This window comes from Pyxicephalus adspersus, chromosome 4, assembly GCF_032062135.1.
Source record: "Pyxicephalus adspersus chromosome 4, UCB_Pads_2.0, whole genome shotgun sequence".
Classification (NCBI taxonomy): Eukaryota; Metazoa; Chordata; class Amphibia; order Anura; family Pyxicephalidae; genus Pyxicephalus; species Pyxicephalus adspersus.
Window position 1 is genome coordinate 152,660,921 of NC_092861.1, and position 15,325 is coordinate 152,676,245.

A 15,325-nucleotide genomic window follows, 5' to 3' on the forward strand; every position below is an offset into this window, starting at 1 on the left:
CACCTACCTACCCCATACACAGGCTTCCCACCTACCTACCCCATACACAGCCTTCCCACCTACCTACCCCATACACAGGCTTCCCACCTACCTACCCCATACACAGGCTTCCCACCACTCTTCTTCTGCTGCCTCTTTTTGTAGTTTTCTTCATTGGCTTCAATTTGACCATACAATCAAATTCATCTCCTGTGCTTTGCCTTCAAATCCCTCCACAGTTCTCGTCCCACTTACCTTTCTGCCCTGATAGATAAATCCCTCCCTAGCCGCTCTCTTCGCTCCTCCAATGACCTACTAATGACTTCCTCACTCATAGCCTCATCACACACACGGCTCCAAGACTTCTCTAGAGCTGCCCCGACTCTCTGGAATGGTCTTCCTCATCATATTCGGCTTGCTCCTACTTTCTGCTAATTTAAAAGAGCCCTCAAAACATAACGCTTCCCCCTCACCTACCCGTCCTCTTCTGTCTCCTAAACCCTCACTACTTCCCACCATTCCAAATCCCCCCTCCTATTGTGTGATAATTCCCCCACCTCCTAGATTATAAGCTCTTCGGGGCAGGGTCCTCTCCTCCTCCTGTGTCACGATCTGTATTTGTCTGTCATTTTCAACCCCTATTTAATGTACAGCGCTGCGTAATATGTTGGCGCTATATAAATCCTGTAAAAAATTAAAATATTATTTTCCCTAGTGTCAGGCATCAGGGCTGACACCAACTGCTTGCAGTTATGATGGTGGGTGGGCTGGGTTGTAATACTTCTGGAAAAGAAAAATATTTAGACACTGGCAATGAAAGTAAGCTCATCTATGACAACACAAACCATTGCAGCTCACAAAACTCTTCTTTTTAAAAGTAGTAACCCGACAGCCCCTATTCATTGAGTAACTTTCACTGATCACCGCAATCTCTTGCGTTCCAAAGCTGCCCACAATTCTGGAGCTGTTATCACCCGCAAGCGATCAAAGGGATTACAATTCATTTTTAGACCCATGCACCGGAAAGATAACCATGAATTTGAAAGAAATCTAGGCTTTGAATGAAAAAAAAAACTGGAAAAAAAATGTTTCCATTAAATCAAATCTCAAATAAAAGGCAAAGCGCAAAACATAGTGAAGCTGAACTTGAACATGATAAAAAGCAAAAGAAAATTAAACAAATAAGTGAAAGTAAACGCCGAGGGCTGACAGGTTTTATGACAGAAAATACTTTACAGCAGCAAAGCAGCCCCAGTCTGCCTGTTAGCTCTTTTTGCCCAATGAGTACACAGAGACGCATTAGCAACATTCTATGGTGGAAGAAAGCAATGCTCATGCACATGTGCGCAAGTTATGTCACCCTGACCTGGCCAATGAGGATGGCTGAAGACTATGGATCCAGAAGAAAAGCTATTGAAGAATGAAAGTGCTCACATCCACTGGACACCTTAAATCATTTTAGAACCTTTTTAAATGTAAGTCTTGATAGGTAAAACCTTGGAATTGAACCGGGGTGTACTTTCTTTTTCCCATGACTGTAAGTGCGATGTTGTAGAATGTATTCTATAAACTATATCTTTATTTACCATTGGCACATATCTAAGTACAATGTGCTGAATGTATTCCGTGAAGAACTCTGCTTTATTGCCTAACGTTTTGCAGGGTTGTGTGGAGGTGATACTCATCTCCAAAGATTTAAGGTGTTGAAAAGATGAAACCACTGAAGATGCGAGGTGATACTTTCCTGCATTAAAGAAGTGTATTGGATTTTCACCATGTCTACTTCAATGCCTCTGGGTTTAACCCTCCTGCTGGAGCCATTTATTCATTTTTACGTACACATCCTACACTGCACACTTTCTACAGAAAATCACGGGAGAACTAATAGACATTTATATTTTAGAAAGAGGACCCATAGAATTAAATGTCAGCTGCAAATGAGATATGATATGAGAATGGTCAATAAAAAAAATACACTTGAAATAATTTTAGTGAACACAATGCTATAAAATAATTGGTAAAACAGATGAGGTGTCCAGTAAAGATACGCAAGACTTAGTCCATAAGTGGCATTTCAAGCTCATCAGTTTGAAGATATTTGTGAACAATGGTCCTGAAATTATTGCTCTCACTCTGAAGCGTGCAGGGTACCCAAATACATTAGGGCAATGGAGTCCCTGGTAATAGGTTGGTTTGGGGGGGATTTTTTATTTATTTTACCTCCGTCTGACCTTTGATTCAACCCCTCATATTCTATTCAAGCTGACCAAGCCCTGTTTTTGAATCGACCAGCATAGCTGGGGTTTGGCAACTCTGAACCTGGAAGAGCTCTGAGCTTAGTGTTTCCAGGGAACATCAGAAACGGTTTGTGTGTGGTGTAGGAATGGTCAGGAGGATTGAACTTCAGGCAGGTGGTTATTATTATTATTATTATTACACAGTATTTATATAGTGCCAACATTTCGCAGTGCTTTACAAAGTCCATAGTCATGTCACTTACTGTCCCTCAAAGGAGCTCACAATCTAATGTCCCTACTATAGTCATATGTCTTTATTACAGTGTAAGGGTAATTTGGGGGGGGGGGGGGGGCAATTACCCTAACTGCACCTTTTTGGAATGTGAGAGGAAACCGGAGTACCGGGAGGAAACCGGAGTACCAGGAGGAAACCCACACAAATACGAGGAGAACCTGCAAACTCCATGCAGATAGAGTCCTGGCCTGAGATTCTAACCTGGGACCCAGCACTGCAAAGACCACATTGCTAACCACTGAGCCACCATGATTGGAATAGGTGATGTCCCTTATGCAATATAATGTCTTACCTGCCTGATCACGCCAGAAATATGTCAAAAAGCGGAGCTGCATGTCAGCTTTGGTTATCAGGAAAACCCAGCAACCCAGGGATGGATGAGCTCCCGAGCAGACACGTCACCCTGGTCAAGATGGGATGTGGTTTTCCTGTGTATGGTGGTTCTGCGTATCCATGACCCCCTGTACAGTGTTTCCAAGCATATTGCAATCCCAATGTATTTATTCCTTTTTAATGCTCCTGGGGTGATACTTTTCACTGCTCTATTTTCTGATCTTTATGGTGACATTTTTCTTTATTATTTAAGTGTTATAATTTTAGCTTTCTTCATGTTTGGGTTGTACTCGTTTGTGCGCTCTGGCAATTCTTTAGATCTAATTTAATGGAAAGGAATGCTGCTGTTCACTTGCAGGTGATAACAGTTCCATGTTATTGATTCATAAATGAGGTGAGGGGATCAATGAAAGTTACTTTATGCCTAAGTGATGTTTAGTGTGAAACGCGTTAGGATTCAGACAGCTTTACTTTTCTATTTCTTTTATTGGAATGAAGATTTATTTATCCAATCCATGCTGGTTCCTGCCGTCCTCCACAATTTTACTTTCACTGCTGGCCTGTAATTGTTTAGACCCAGTGATATGAAAACACTGCAGCTAAATACAGTTCTGCTGTACAAGGATTTCATTGGTTGGAATCAGCTCAAATGTAGGTACTATTTTTTACAAAGCTTGGATTTAAACATGCTTGGGGGGCACATAGATAATGATAATGTATTTCTTATCTACAAAACTACAAAGAATCTGCCACCGTGAGAAATTAAATCCCCCCCCTCCAGTCGTGCAAAGCCAATTGGCCGTACTCTGGACTTCTGTAAGTGGCTGTGTAAGATTCAGCGCTGAAGAGGTTAGCGGCGTTCAGACAAACTGAGAATTCTAAACAATTAGTTATTCCTCTCACCTCTCCCAGTTGGCTGGAGAAGGGCGCGCACAACTCATATTACAAATTGCTCTTTTGAAGATCAAAGCCGAGTGGAATTTGTCTGTATGCGCTGCAGATGAGATTGTAATTTAATGAATTTTTTTTCTGTCTCTCTCTCTCTGCTTACCCTGGGCTTGGCAGCATTCCCACGGTGGGCTTCGGGGTAAAGATGCATGGACGACGGAGCACAAAACAGGGAGGGTGTGAAGAAGCGGGGGGCGGTGAGGGGCTCGGTGACTCCGTCTCTCCTGAGCTCCCGCTCTGCCATTAATTGGCACCTCATTAAAAAGTAATGAAAATGACATCTTCTGTTCTCGAAGCTTCAGGCGCCGAATGCTACAAAGGGGCCGAGCACAATTCACAACACGTTCAATTTATATAGCGAGGGCTCTTAAGCATTATTTATGAGATGTGATTTCCTGTCCGTGCTTAATAACCTGTTATAGAATGGGGAGAGCGCGGGGCCCCTGAGCGCTGTTTGCGGGAAAAACACGCGAACTCCGCTAAAATGGAGTTTTCAGTTCTTTTCTTTCCTTGTTACAAATGTCACTTTACAGCTTATTAAGTCGGAGATCTCTGGCGAGTGACAATCCCGCTGTTATCACATCTTGGTCGACAGGATAACCGCTCCGGACACAGCGATAAATTCTCCCCGCTGAACACAGCCAGTGCAGGCTTACAGGAGAGAGAGGATGATGCTCCAAAACGCGTCAGGCAGAGCAGATAATTGGGAAAATAAAGTCTCAGCAAAGCTAAAGAACAACCAACAGAACCATTCCTAACAACTACACTGCCATTTAATATACAGATACCTAAATCTGCCCTCCGGCCATTCCTTCAGTCTTTCACAGTACTCTGCTATAATGAAAGATGAAAACGCTTGCTGTGATTTTACTGCTTCTCACAATGTACATTCGAATCTGCAGCAAGCCCAAAAAGTGCCCACCTCATTTCCTCATCAAGCATCATCTAGCCCTTTTTGTATGGGATTATTTCGATTTTTGTTCCTTCATTCATGTAGATCGATATCATACGTGATCGTTACCTCTGGAGGTTTGCACGCAAATGCCGTGTGCTTAGAAACATGGACTCCCGCAGACCAATAACCACTCAATGCATTTCAGTGTTAGAATGACTCCTCCTAAGAGCCATCCTACTTACCTTTATCAGGACAGAAGGCACTTAGGAGAAGTACCAAGCAAGGATGTTGTAATGTTTGCAAGAAGTTCTGCACAGCACCCTGCCAATCCCCCCCACCAGCCATGATGATGTGGCTGCATCATATAGAGAAGCAAGGCGATCCAGTGAAAAATTCTCCTTATTCTAAAATGTAAGGAAGGAAAATGGGAAGGTTCCATTTATTCATGATATTAGCAAGTTGAAGACAAGGAAAGGAGGAGACAGGAAAAGCAAAATATATTCAATAGGTTAATTGTTAATGTATATTCTATACAACAAAGTACTTGTAGGTTAAAATAACAGTAACAGAACCAAAGTATTTCAGTTCATTAAACTGGATGGAATATAAAACTTCTGCTATGAGGAATTCTATTGCCCAAATGGTTACAGGTAATGATATAGAGTATATAACATACAGCACAGCATTTGGAATAGATGGGGCCAAGCATAGAGAATGATGGGAGTCTGGAGTTTGTCACATCCAGCAAAGTATACGGAACGGCTTGTAAAACGTAACCTACAACGTGAATCAATTTTTACAAATAGTCGATCAGGTTGGTCATCATTACAGAAATGAACAGGTGATATCTCTAACAATAACATAACTATGTAATAGGTATAGATAAATAAAACCAGACATTTGTTTTCTGCCAAAAAAACCCTCTGCCTCCTCTTTATTTATATTTGTTTATGTACTTTTGGTTCCGTCATCAATTATAATAATTCCCTAGGTGTAGGACTCCAATGAATCCCCGTTCCTTGTTCCACATAATATTGTTTTTTACAGTGTGTCCTGTATGATCAACAGTTTTGTGGACACCTGACCAAAACACTTACTATAGTTTGGTGAAGGCCTTTCAGATCCGACTCGAGTGTCCCCTTGTGAATTGGAATGGTGAGGCAGGTCTCATCCACCATCAGTACCTGACCTCACCAAAGGGGCAAATCCCCACCATCAGTACCTGACCTCACCAATGGGGGCAAATCCCCACCATCAGTACCTGACCTCACCAATGGGGGCAAATCCCCACCATCAGTACCTGACCTCACCAATGGGGGCAAATCCTCACCATCAGTACCTGACCACCATCAGTACCTGACCTCACCAATGGGGGCAAATCCTCACCATCAGTACCTGACCTCACCAATGGGGGCAAATCCCCATTATCAGTACTTGACCTCACCAATGGGGCCAAATCCTCACCATCAGTACCTGACCTCACCAAAGGGGCAAATCCCCACCATCAGTACCTGATCTCACCAATGGGGGCAAATCCCCATTATCAGTACTTGACCTCACCAATAGGGGGTAAATCCCCACCATCAGTACCTTACCTCACCGATGGGGGCAAATCCCCACCATCAGTACCTTACCTCACCAAACCACAAATCTGGATACATTTCATATTAATTGGCCATGGCTTTGGAGTGGGATGTTCAACATATTTATAAAAGTGCGATAGTTTGATAGATTCTGTCTACTGTAACTATAGGGTAAAAACTTTTAAAAAAGACAACCAATGGATTCCCTAAAGAACGGTAAAAGAGTAATTTCTGCAAGATTTACAACAATCACGAAAAAAGTGCAAAGCTAACATTCAGGGCAAATTTAGCAAATATTTAAAGTCATATTATGTGAATGCTGTCCATGGTGCTGAAACTAGTTTGCAGCCTGACTTTTTTGGACATAGTAGAAAAAAACCAATTTATTATTATTATTACTACACAGTATTTATATAGTGCCGACATCTTACGCAGCATTGTACAAAGTCCATAGTCATGTCTTTAGCTGTCCCTCATTGAAGCTCACAATCTAATGTCCCTACCATAGTCATATGTCATTATCACAGTCTAAGGTCAATTTTGGGGGGAAGCAAATTAACCTAACTGCATGTTTTTGGAATGTGGGGGGAAACCGGAGTACCCGGGGGAAATCAACACAAACACAGGGAGAACCTGCAAACTCCATGCAGATAGTGTCCTGGCCGAGATTTAAACCTGGGACCCAGCACTGCAAAGGTCAGAATGCTAACCTCTAAGCCACCGTGTTGCCTTGTTAGAATGTTTGCAAGGATTTATTGAAGTTTGTTTTTAGGGGGAAATCACCACAATGGTGACTGAAATACAAACCTGACAATGGTTTCTTCAAAATGTGCAGGGCGTTAATGATGAAAGCAAGCAACAGGTGTCATTCATATTACCAGATCAGCATGCGGAGTACTCCTCTCATGTTGGGATGATGGTCTAGAGACCAAGGATTAAAGCTAAACTCTAGGATAAAATAGCAGGGAGCGCGCGGGTCCCTCTGGGTAGCTACGTCACTGCCTGCGTGATATGCAAACTCCATTGGCTGTCCACCAGCTGGGTCATGGGTGAACACACACAGATCAAACACAGAGTTTTACCTATCAATGGATTTGGACAGTTGTGCCCTGTAGGTGGAGGACACCTGTTTTATCTCTGCTGCACCTAACACTTATAGGTTATATATAAGACTTATTTCCCTCTTCCTGCATGTGAATGGACAGCCAAAGGAAAAGCAGACAGATAGATTGTCTCTCTGACCTCTCCTATTAATATGACCCTTTGCTCTGCATATGCCCCTCATGTGCTGCTTCATCCTCCCATATTGTGATTTCTGTTGTACAGGGGACAGATACAGATACATAGTATTTCCCTGCTTGCAATTCAAAAATACCTTAAGGCTGATCTGCTCCCATCTGCTGATGTCACCATTAAAAGCCTAAAAGAGACCCAAGTTGGTGGATGGCCAATAGAAAGTGTCCATGTCACACAGGAAGTGACGTAACCACCCAAAGAGGGACCCCGCTGCCTGCCATTAGACTATGGCTAGAAATGGCACATGGCTGCGGGTTTACATAGGTATGAGTGGCATTTAGATTCAGGAGTGGGGTCAGGTGGGCTTTCTGGCACAAGCGGTTAGCGAGGAGTCCGGAGTTCAGAGATAGTGAGAGCTGCATTATTTTGTGTCTTTTATATTTGTTGGGAGATCCTCATATATACACAGTAAACATTTTATTTATTATATATATTGGAGGGGGCAGAGGGGCAACTTATATGTCCTGGTCAGAGGGCAGCTTGAACACACGAGGGCCCCGTCTGCTGCAGAAAGGTGATTTCTGACTTTGTGGACACTCTGTGGATGTCCTTGTAATAAATATGAAGTAGAAATGGTTTATAGGTTGGAGAGAAGGTCGCGCTCATTATAAGGGGCCCCGGGAAGAGACATGCGTAGAAGACAATACAGATGTTGGGGCCAAGACTGAGCAGTCCCGAGGGTCCTTTTCTGAGGTCATATTCTGGATTAGCAAATTAATGACAGAATTTTATAAACTCATTAATAGGACTTTTAGGCTTAAGGCTAATGGGATCTGATGAGCATTTGATGGTAATTATTTGGCTATAATCAGAATGTTTCTGTCTGCTGTGGTGACCCCGATAATGAGGCAGAAAAAATAATCTGCAGATTCTGAGCACCGCACAGCTGTGTGATGATCACTGTGTGCACCTACAAAACCTTATCCCATATCACACACCCAAAGAAACAAAACAAAAAAGAAAGAAGAAACGTGCGGAAAAACGCCAAAAAAGGTTTCTAAATGTCGTGGTTATTGCTTGCTGCTTTATCACTTAAAGTGAATACAAAATAAACAGACTTTTGCCTAAATACAAAATTTGGTTTGTATGTATGCTTGGGTATGGAGGCCCAATGGGAAGAAACTTACGAGAGTTATAGAGGAAGGAGCAGAGTCCTCCGGCAGGGCAGAGTATTTCAGGAGAGGAGAGTTATAGAGGAAGGAGCAGAGTCCTCCGGCAGGGCAGAGTATTTCAGCAGAGGAGAGTTATAGAGGAAGGAGCAGAGTCCTCCAGCAGGCAGAGTATTTCAGGAGAGGAGAGTTATAGAGGAAGGAGCAGAGTCCTCCAGCAGAGTATTTCAAGAGAGGAGAGTTCTAGAGGAAGGAGCAGAGTCCTCCAGCAGGGCAGAGTATTTGAGGAGAGGAGAGTTATAGAGGAAGGAGCAGAGTCCTCCAGCAGGGCAGAGTATTTCAGGAGAGAGAGACAGTAGCAATACAGCTGTCATAGCCCTATCCTGGTGCAGCCCAACTGTGGCCCTGAATAAATGGGCACAACGTCAAGTGGCAGCTATATAGCCACAGAGAAAGGAAACTCCAAATGAATGCCCCCAAATCGGAAATGAAATTCCCTACAAGCTCATATAGGTGTTACTCTGCATCCGTGTCCTCCCTGGCCTCTTATACGTGCACCACCCGACACTTTTCAGTAACCACGCTGTCATTCCACCCTTTCTCCTATCTCTTATTCCACAACTGTGTACCTATTCTAAACCAAAAACAAATAAATTACTGAGTATTTTAATACATCGCAGGATAACAGAGGTGAATGAACACTAAAAATCTGGCAGATTGTTTATTAGGGATGATCAGGGAAATTGCCTCCTATTAATCAGCAAATAATCTGTCAGCCCACCGAACATAAAATAAATCATGATGAGTATTTCCAATGATTGGGGTTGATATGATGATGATTTGGAAAGCGATGTTTGTTCTTTCAATTTTCAGATTCCTGATAACATAAATGGGTATATTTGGATAAAAATTTGGTTACAGTCCCCCTTACAGATAGACCTGCATTGTCAAGGTTCTGCCCTGGAGGAAGTCACATCTGCCCTCTGTAAAGCCAGTGGACGGCTTAATCAGTCCCTGGAACCCCAGAAAGTAACACTTACCACAGCGACACGAGCCCAGCTCCTGTTGTACCAACTCCAGTTTTATCTGGCAGCGGTAGCAGCGACGGCGGCTCTTCTGTTTGGGGCGATTATTGCCGGGTCCTTCGCCGCTGTCTAATAGTCGAGGCCGTTTCATAGGGGATGGTTCGTCCTCTGACTGGGAATCTGGGAAAAAAAGAAAAGGAAATTCGAACATAAGAAACTGCACAAAGGACAATTTACATTCTAAATTGGACCTGTCAGTAACAAGTCTGCATAAATATATTTCCCTCATGTCACAATATTCAGCCACAGGATCATTTTTCAGTAAAAGCTCCACCTTTTATCATTACAGTGTGACTTTACCCAGGCTGAGATGTCATCAGTCTGCTGCAGGCAGGAGAAAGCTTTCCTTCAGTCTCCTCTGCTCCAGTGAGAAGATGTAGCAGGGGGTGATCCCATAAGTTTGTGAACAAATTGAAGAATTGCACAGATACCAGGATTTACACAAAATGTTCATCAATGAACTGGCATTGCAATCCAGGGGTGATCTAGATGACGGCTGAACTAAGATGGTGCTGTTTATGTGGCTTCCATGCTTCTAACAGGCATGCCAAGCTGGAAGATTATACTTCAAATTAAAAAAGGCCCCCCCACACACCAATCATGCAGCCTGCTAGTTTCAGGTCAATAGGTGAAGTCACATTGCCCTATATCTCCAATATAAATGGTATCTCTGCTACATGGGGGTTGTGGAATTTCAGTTAAAAGCTATAGTTTTATTGTGAGAAAGGTGTGGGAATGTTTTCATATCTAGGAGAAATAATCAAATGTCAATGTCAAATATTCTAGCTTAATTTAAAACAAAAATCAAAACCAGATTTAGCTGTAATTTTCAGCTTCAATACACAGACGTTACCTGTAGTACTATACACATGCCACTAGATGGCCAGAAATTTTAACACACTTCCTCTGTGCTCAGGTTGTCCTGGACCAGCCCCCTATCCTGTGATTGGACAGTGGAAGGAGAATAGTGGTGACCTCATCTCTCTGCTAACTCCTCCTATCGGCATGTCAGTACAAAGACTGACTAGCTCCTTGTGCTGCTTCCCCCTATTGTACTCTAGACCTGCTGTACAGTAACTGCAAGAGGCTGATACTATGGAGCACGAAGGTAGTCACAGTATAAAAATACAATTACAGAGCTGCATTATTTGTGTCTTTTATATCAACATTCTTGTTGACAATTCTCTTCTCCACAGTTGGGCATATGGGTGTAAAGCAGGTGGGGCATTGGCTCTCAGGTCAGCCATGTAATGCCAATTACCCAGAAGCCACTTAGCAGAAAATATTATTGCAGGGTCCCCATAGAGTGGTCTGTGGGTCACAAGGAGGGTGAATCTGAAAGATGCCCGCTGATTACCCGGCTCCATGCACTGACAGCTGCCTGACAAATCATAGAATCGCTATGCAAAGCATGCACATTAGCTGGATAAGAAGTTTGAAGTGGAATCTCTTGAAATGTTGCTATGGCAAGTCAAGAGCCCACTGACCCCAAAATGAATCTAATTATCATTTTCCAGAAATTTGTGCGGAAACTTTTCTGTGAAAACATAAGACCATGTCCAGGAAGTGGCAGCCTACCCTGATATGATTGGACATGGGAGGAATTCACAGATTTCATGCAGTGTTTATAGATAACAGAACGTATCACATCCGGGGCCAAGATTCTGATCTCAGAAATTGTTTTAGGCAGAGCTGGGAAGGTCCTCGGTCACAATTTTACTTCTGTCTTTGCTCAACATGAGATTTCTGCTCACTTCCTGTCCCAGAGACACAATAGAATAAAAATGTAAATCCACTAAAGCCTAAAGAGACCCTGTCACCTGACCATTCATTCCACCAATAATCTTCCTGTGCCAAGAACTGGACTGTTCCTGAAGTAGTTAAATTTCTAGCAAATTTTAGCAAAGCAAAAAAAAAAATCACAGAAACAAAATGCAAGTAAGGCTTAAAAATATTTTAATTGGTTCTTGTGTAAAATTCTTTAAGAGTCGTAAAGTCTCACTAATATTATTAAGTTATATTTATTTAGAGCCAACATACTACGCAGCCCTGTACAAAGTTCACGTCATGTGACCAACTGTCCTCCAAAGGAGCTCACAATCTAATGACCCCCCATTGTCATATGTCATTAGCACAGTCTAGGGTAAATTTTGAAGGGAATCCAATTAACCTAACTGCGTGTTTTTTCAATGTGGAGGAAACTGAGGTACCCGTAAACCCACACAAACATGAGGAGAACCTGCAAACTCCATGCAGATAGTGTCCTGGCCGAGATTCGAACCTGGGACCCAGCGCTGCAAAGACCGGAGTGCTAACCACTGAGCCACCATGGTGGTCACTAGACAACGTTCTCACTCACAGGGTGGAATCTCGAGATGTCTAATTGTTTGGGGCCACATATAAGGTAAACAGAGCCGGTCTGCGATATGAATAATTGAGCTTTTGTCAGACACTGGTTACAGCTCCTCGGGCTCCTGGGGTCTCTGGTTTAAGAATCTCCAAACATTGCGGCTATTACACACCAAAGCAACGTGATTTCATGAAGAGCAAGGATACTTCAGGACTCGAGCTTTACGACCGTACAAAGTAGATGAAGAAGATAAAAAAGCTGAGGGAAGTATAAAATGTGTCAGGTATAAAGGCCCAGAAACTGGAACTGGAAGCACGAAGAGATCACCAGTGGAGTCCCCAAGAGATCTTTATTGTTTGTGGACACCTGACTATCACACCTATAGTATATGAGATTGTTGAGGATCTCGTTCAAAAAACCATGACCAGTATTTTGGAGTTACCACCATATATTGGCCATAACTTTTCTGGGAAAGCTTCAGCAAGTTTCAGGGATTGTCTGGGAGAATAATGTGTGCCCATTTGTGTGGCCAGGTACTGACCATGAACGAGAAGAGCTGGATCCCAATCTGCATCCCAAAGGTGTTCAGTAGAAATGAGATCAGAGCTCTGTGCAGGGGAAACAAAACAATGTTTCCAGACAATCACTGGTCAGCTTGCACAAAAACAACGATTTGTCTCAAATATTTACAAATATGGAAGCCACAAGGTCTTGTCCAGACTCCTGTAAAATGTGTCCTGAACTTTTTTACAGGAACATAAATAGCAATGAATGGAGTAGAACCTATTGTCTGCAGGCTGCACAATCCTTCAAGGTTCAGGGAACGGGTGTGCAGGGACCGGGTGTGCAGGGACAGGGGGCGCAGGGACAGGGTGCGCAGGGACAGGGGGCGCAGAGACAGGGGGCACAGAGACAGGGGGCGCAGGGACAGGGTGTGCAGGGATAAGGGGTGCAGGGACAGGGTGTGCAGGGATAAGGGGTGCAGGGACAGGGGGCGCAGGGACAGGGGGCGCAGGGACAGGGGGCGCAGGTTCATACACTTTTTGCTGTATAATATATGAGATGATAATTGGAGGAAAATAAACACATGTATTTACAAGAAATAGAATGAAAGACTTAAGCTGGAGTATAAAACCCTGACAAGAAATGTTCTAAGATGAAACAAGCACTCCATGATCTGTGGTTGCTTTTCTGCATCATCTACAGGAACAGACATCCTCATGCAATCCTTTCTCGCTCTCTGTTTTGTTCGGTGCCATTCTCCACTCCAACCATTATTTATTCATTTGTTTCTTTTGCCTCGTCAGCCCTCCCAATGTCCCTGTTGTTTTGGCTGCTTTTTTCTGTTTTGCTAAGCATGCTCTGACTTGTGTCCATCCATCCGATGGGAGCCTGAGCAGCCGCGCCAATGTGCATCCTGAATTCTGACATAAAAATAAGGAATCAGTGACAACTACGAGGCTGAGTTTCATGACGGCTTGTGGTGAACACAGAATATTAACCATCTCAGCTACAAACTCAGAAATATTCCAGCTGTATAATATTTTACCTTTCTTTCAGCAGAGGAAGGGGAACTCCTCCATTATACTGCCGTATAGCATATACTATATATAATGCAGAGGAAGGGGAGCGCCTCCATTATACTGCACTATAGCATATACTATATATAATGCAGAGGAAGGGGAACTCCTCCATTATACTGCCGTATAGCATATACTATATATAATATACTGCCGTATAGCATATACTATATATAATGCAGAGGAAGGGGAACTCCTCCATTATACTGCACTATAGCATATACTATATATAATGCAGAGGATCCGGGGGTAATTAGAAAACTGGAATTAAAATATATCTGTCTGTAAAAATCACATTCATAGGAATCAATTTCGGAAGAGTCATTTTAAAGCTTTTTGCTGCTTGATAGTAACATGCAGATAATTTGGTTTCCATAGACTGGGAATAGATAAAAGAATGCTGTGTTGTTGGTAAATGCAATTGTGATTATACTGTAAGCATATGGTGCCCAGGAGAGTTGTGGGTATTATATGTCACCAGAGACTGCAGAGAGAATTTGGTTTTAAAACAGTAAAGAATGGGCAAGATGTAAAAGAAAAGTAAAGGTAAAACAAAGAAAATAATGTGATTGCCAGGAGTACAATATACAACCAGCTCCACTGTACAGAGAAAACTTGTTTTCTGTACAGCACGCAGTATATGTCAGAGCTATATCAATGTATAACAATAGTGTGTGACTGTGGGGGGACATTAGAGTGTCAGCTCCTCTGTACAGAGACTGATGGGACAGGGGACATTAGAGTGTCAGCTCCTCTGTACAGAGACTGATGGGACAGGCTCAGTGTTCTCTGTACAGCACTGAGGTATATGTCAGAGCTATGTACATGTATAATAATAGTGTGTGACTGTGGGGGGACAGTAGAGTGTCAGCTCCTCTGTACAGAAACTGATGGGACAGGCTCAGTGATCTCTGTACAGCACTGTGGTATATGTCAGAGCTATATTACAGCAATGTTTTGATCTGTAGAAATAACTCTCGTTGTATTATTGGTCTTGGTTTTACATCTGACGTCAGATGCAGCTCTACCTGTGCACATCCCCCACCTACACTCGGGGCTAAATCTCTGGTTTCCTCATTTGCTCTTTGCGATTAGCTGGCACAATGGCGCTCAGATAAAACTTTACACTCTGCAGTGTTTGCTTCTTCTGATAGTGTGTGAAAGTTTCTAAACATACCATGTGGGAACAACAGATTGTGCTCCTCTCAGAATAGTTATTTAGCACACAATTTACAAATCACACACACTTCAAATGTCACGTCTCCGACTGCATGTAAAAGCATCTCTACATGTGGGGGATAAATGGTGAAAAGCAAGAAATGCTGCTTATATTTCCACTGCAAACAGGAGCAAGGAGCCAAGAATCCAAATCTCAGCATGAAATGTGTCTCCCCTCCCCCCATCACACACTATTATCTGTATTTATATAGCTCCAACATATACCGCAGTGCTGTACAGTGAACACTGAGCCTCTCCCATCAATCTCTGTACAGAGGAACTGACACTCTGATGTCCCCCCAATCATACACCATTATTACACATTTATATTGCTCTGACATATACCATAGTGCTGTACAGAGAACACTGAGCCAGTCCCATCAGTCTCTGTACAGAGGAGCTGACACTCTAATGTCC

At 42.9% G+C, this 15,325-nt stretch overlaps 1 protein-coding gene across 1 annotated transcript in view; it reads right to left on the reverse strand.

Annotated features, from left to right (window-relative positions):
- The window catches only part of ZFAND3 (zinc finger AN1-type containing 3), a gene marked incomplete in the record, with an annotated part of 107,218 nt that overhangs the window by 8,594 nt on the left and 83,299 nt on the right, over positions 1-15,325 (reverse strand). Inside the window, 1 exon segment of the mRNA XM_072410006.1 lies at positions 9,716-9,880. Within this exon segment, the coding sequence (XP_072266107.1) occupies positions 9,716-9,880 (165 nt within the window).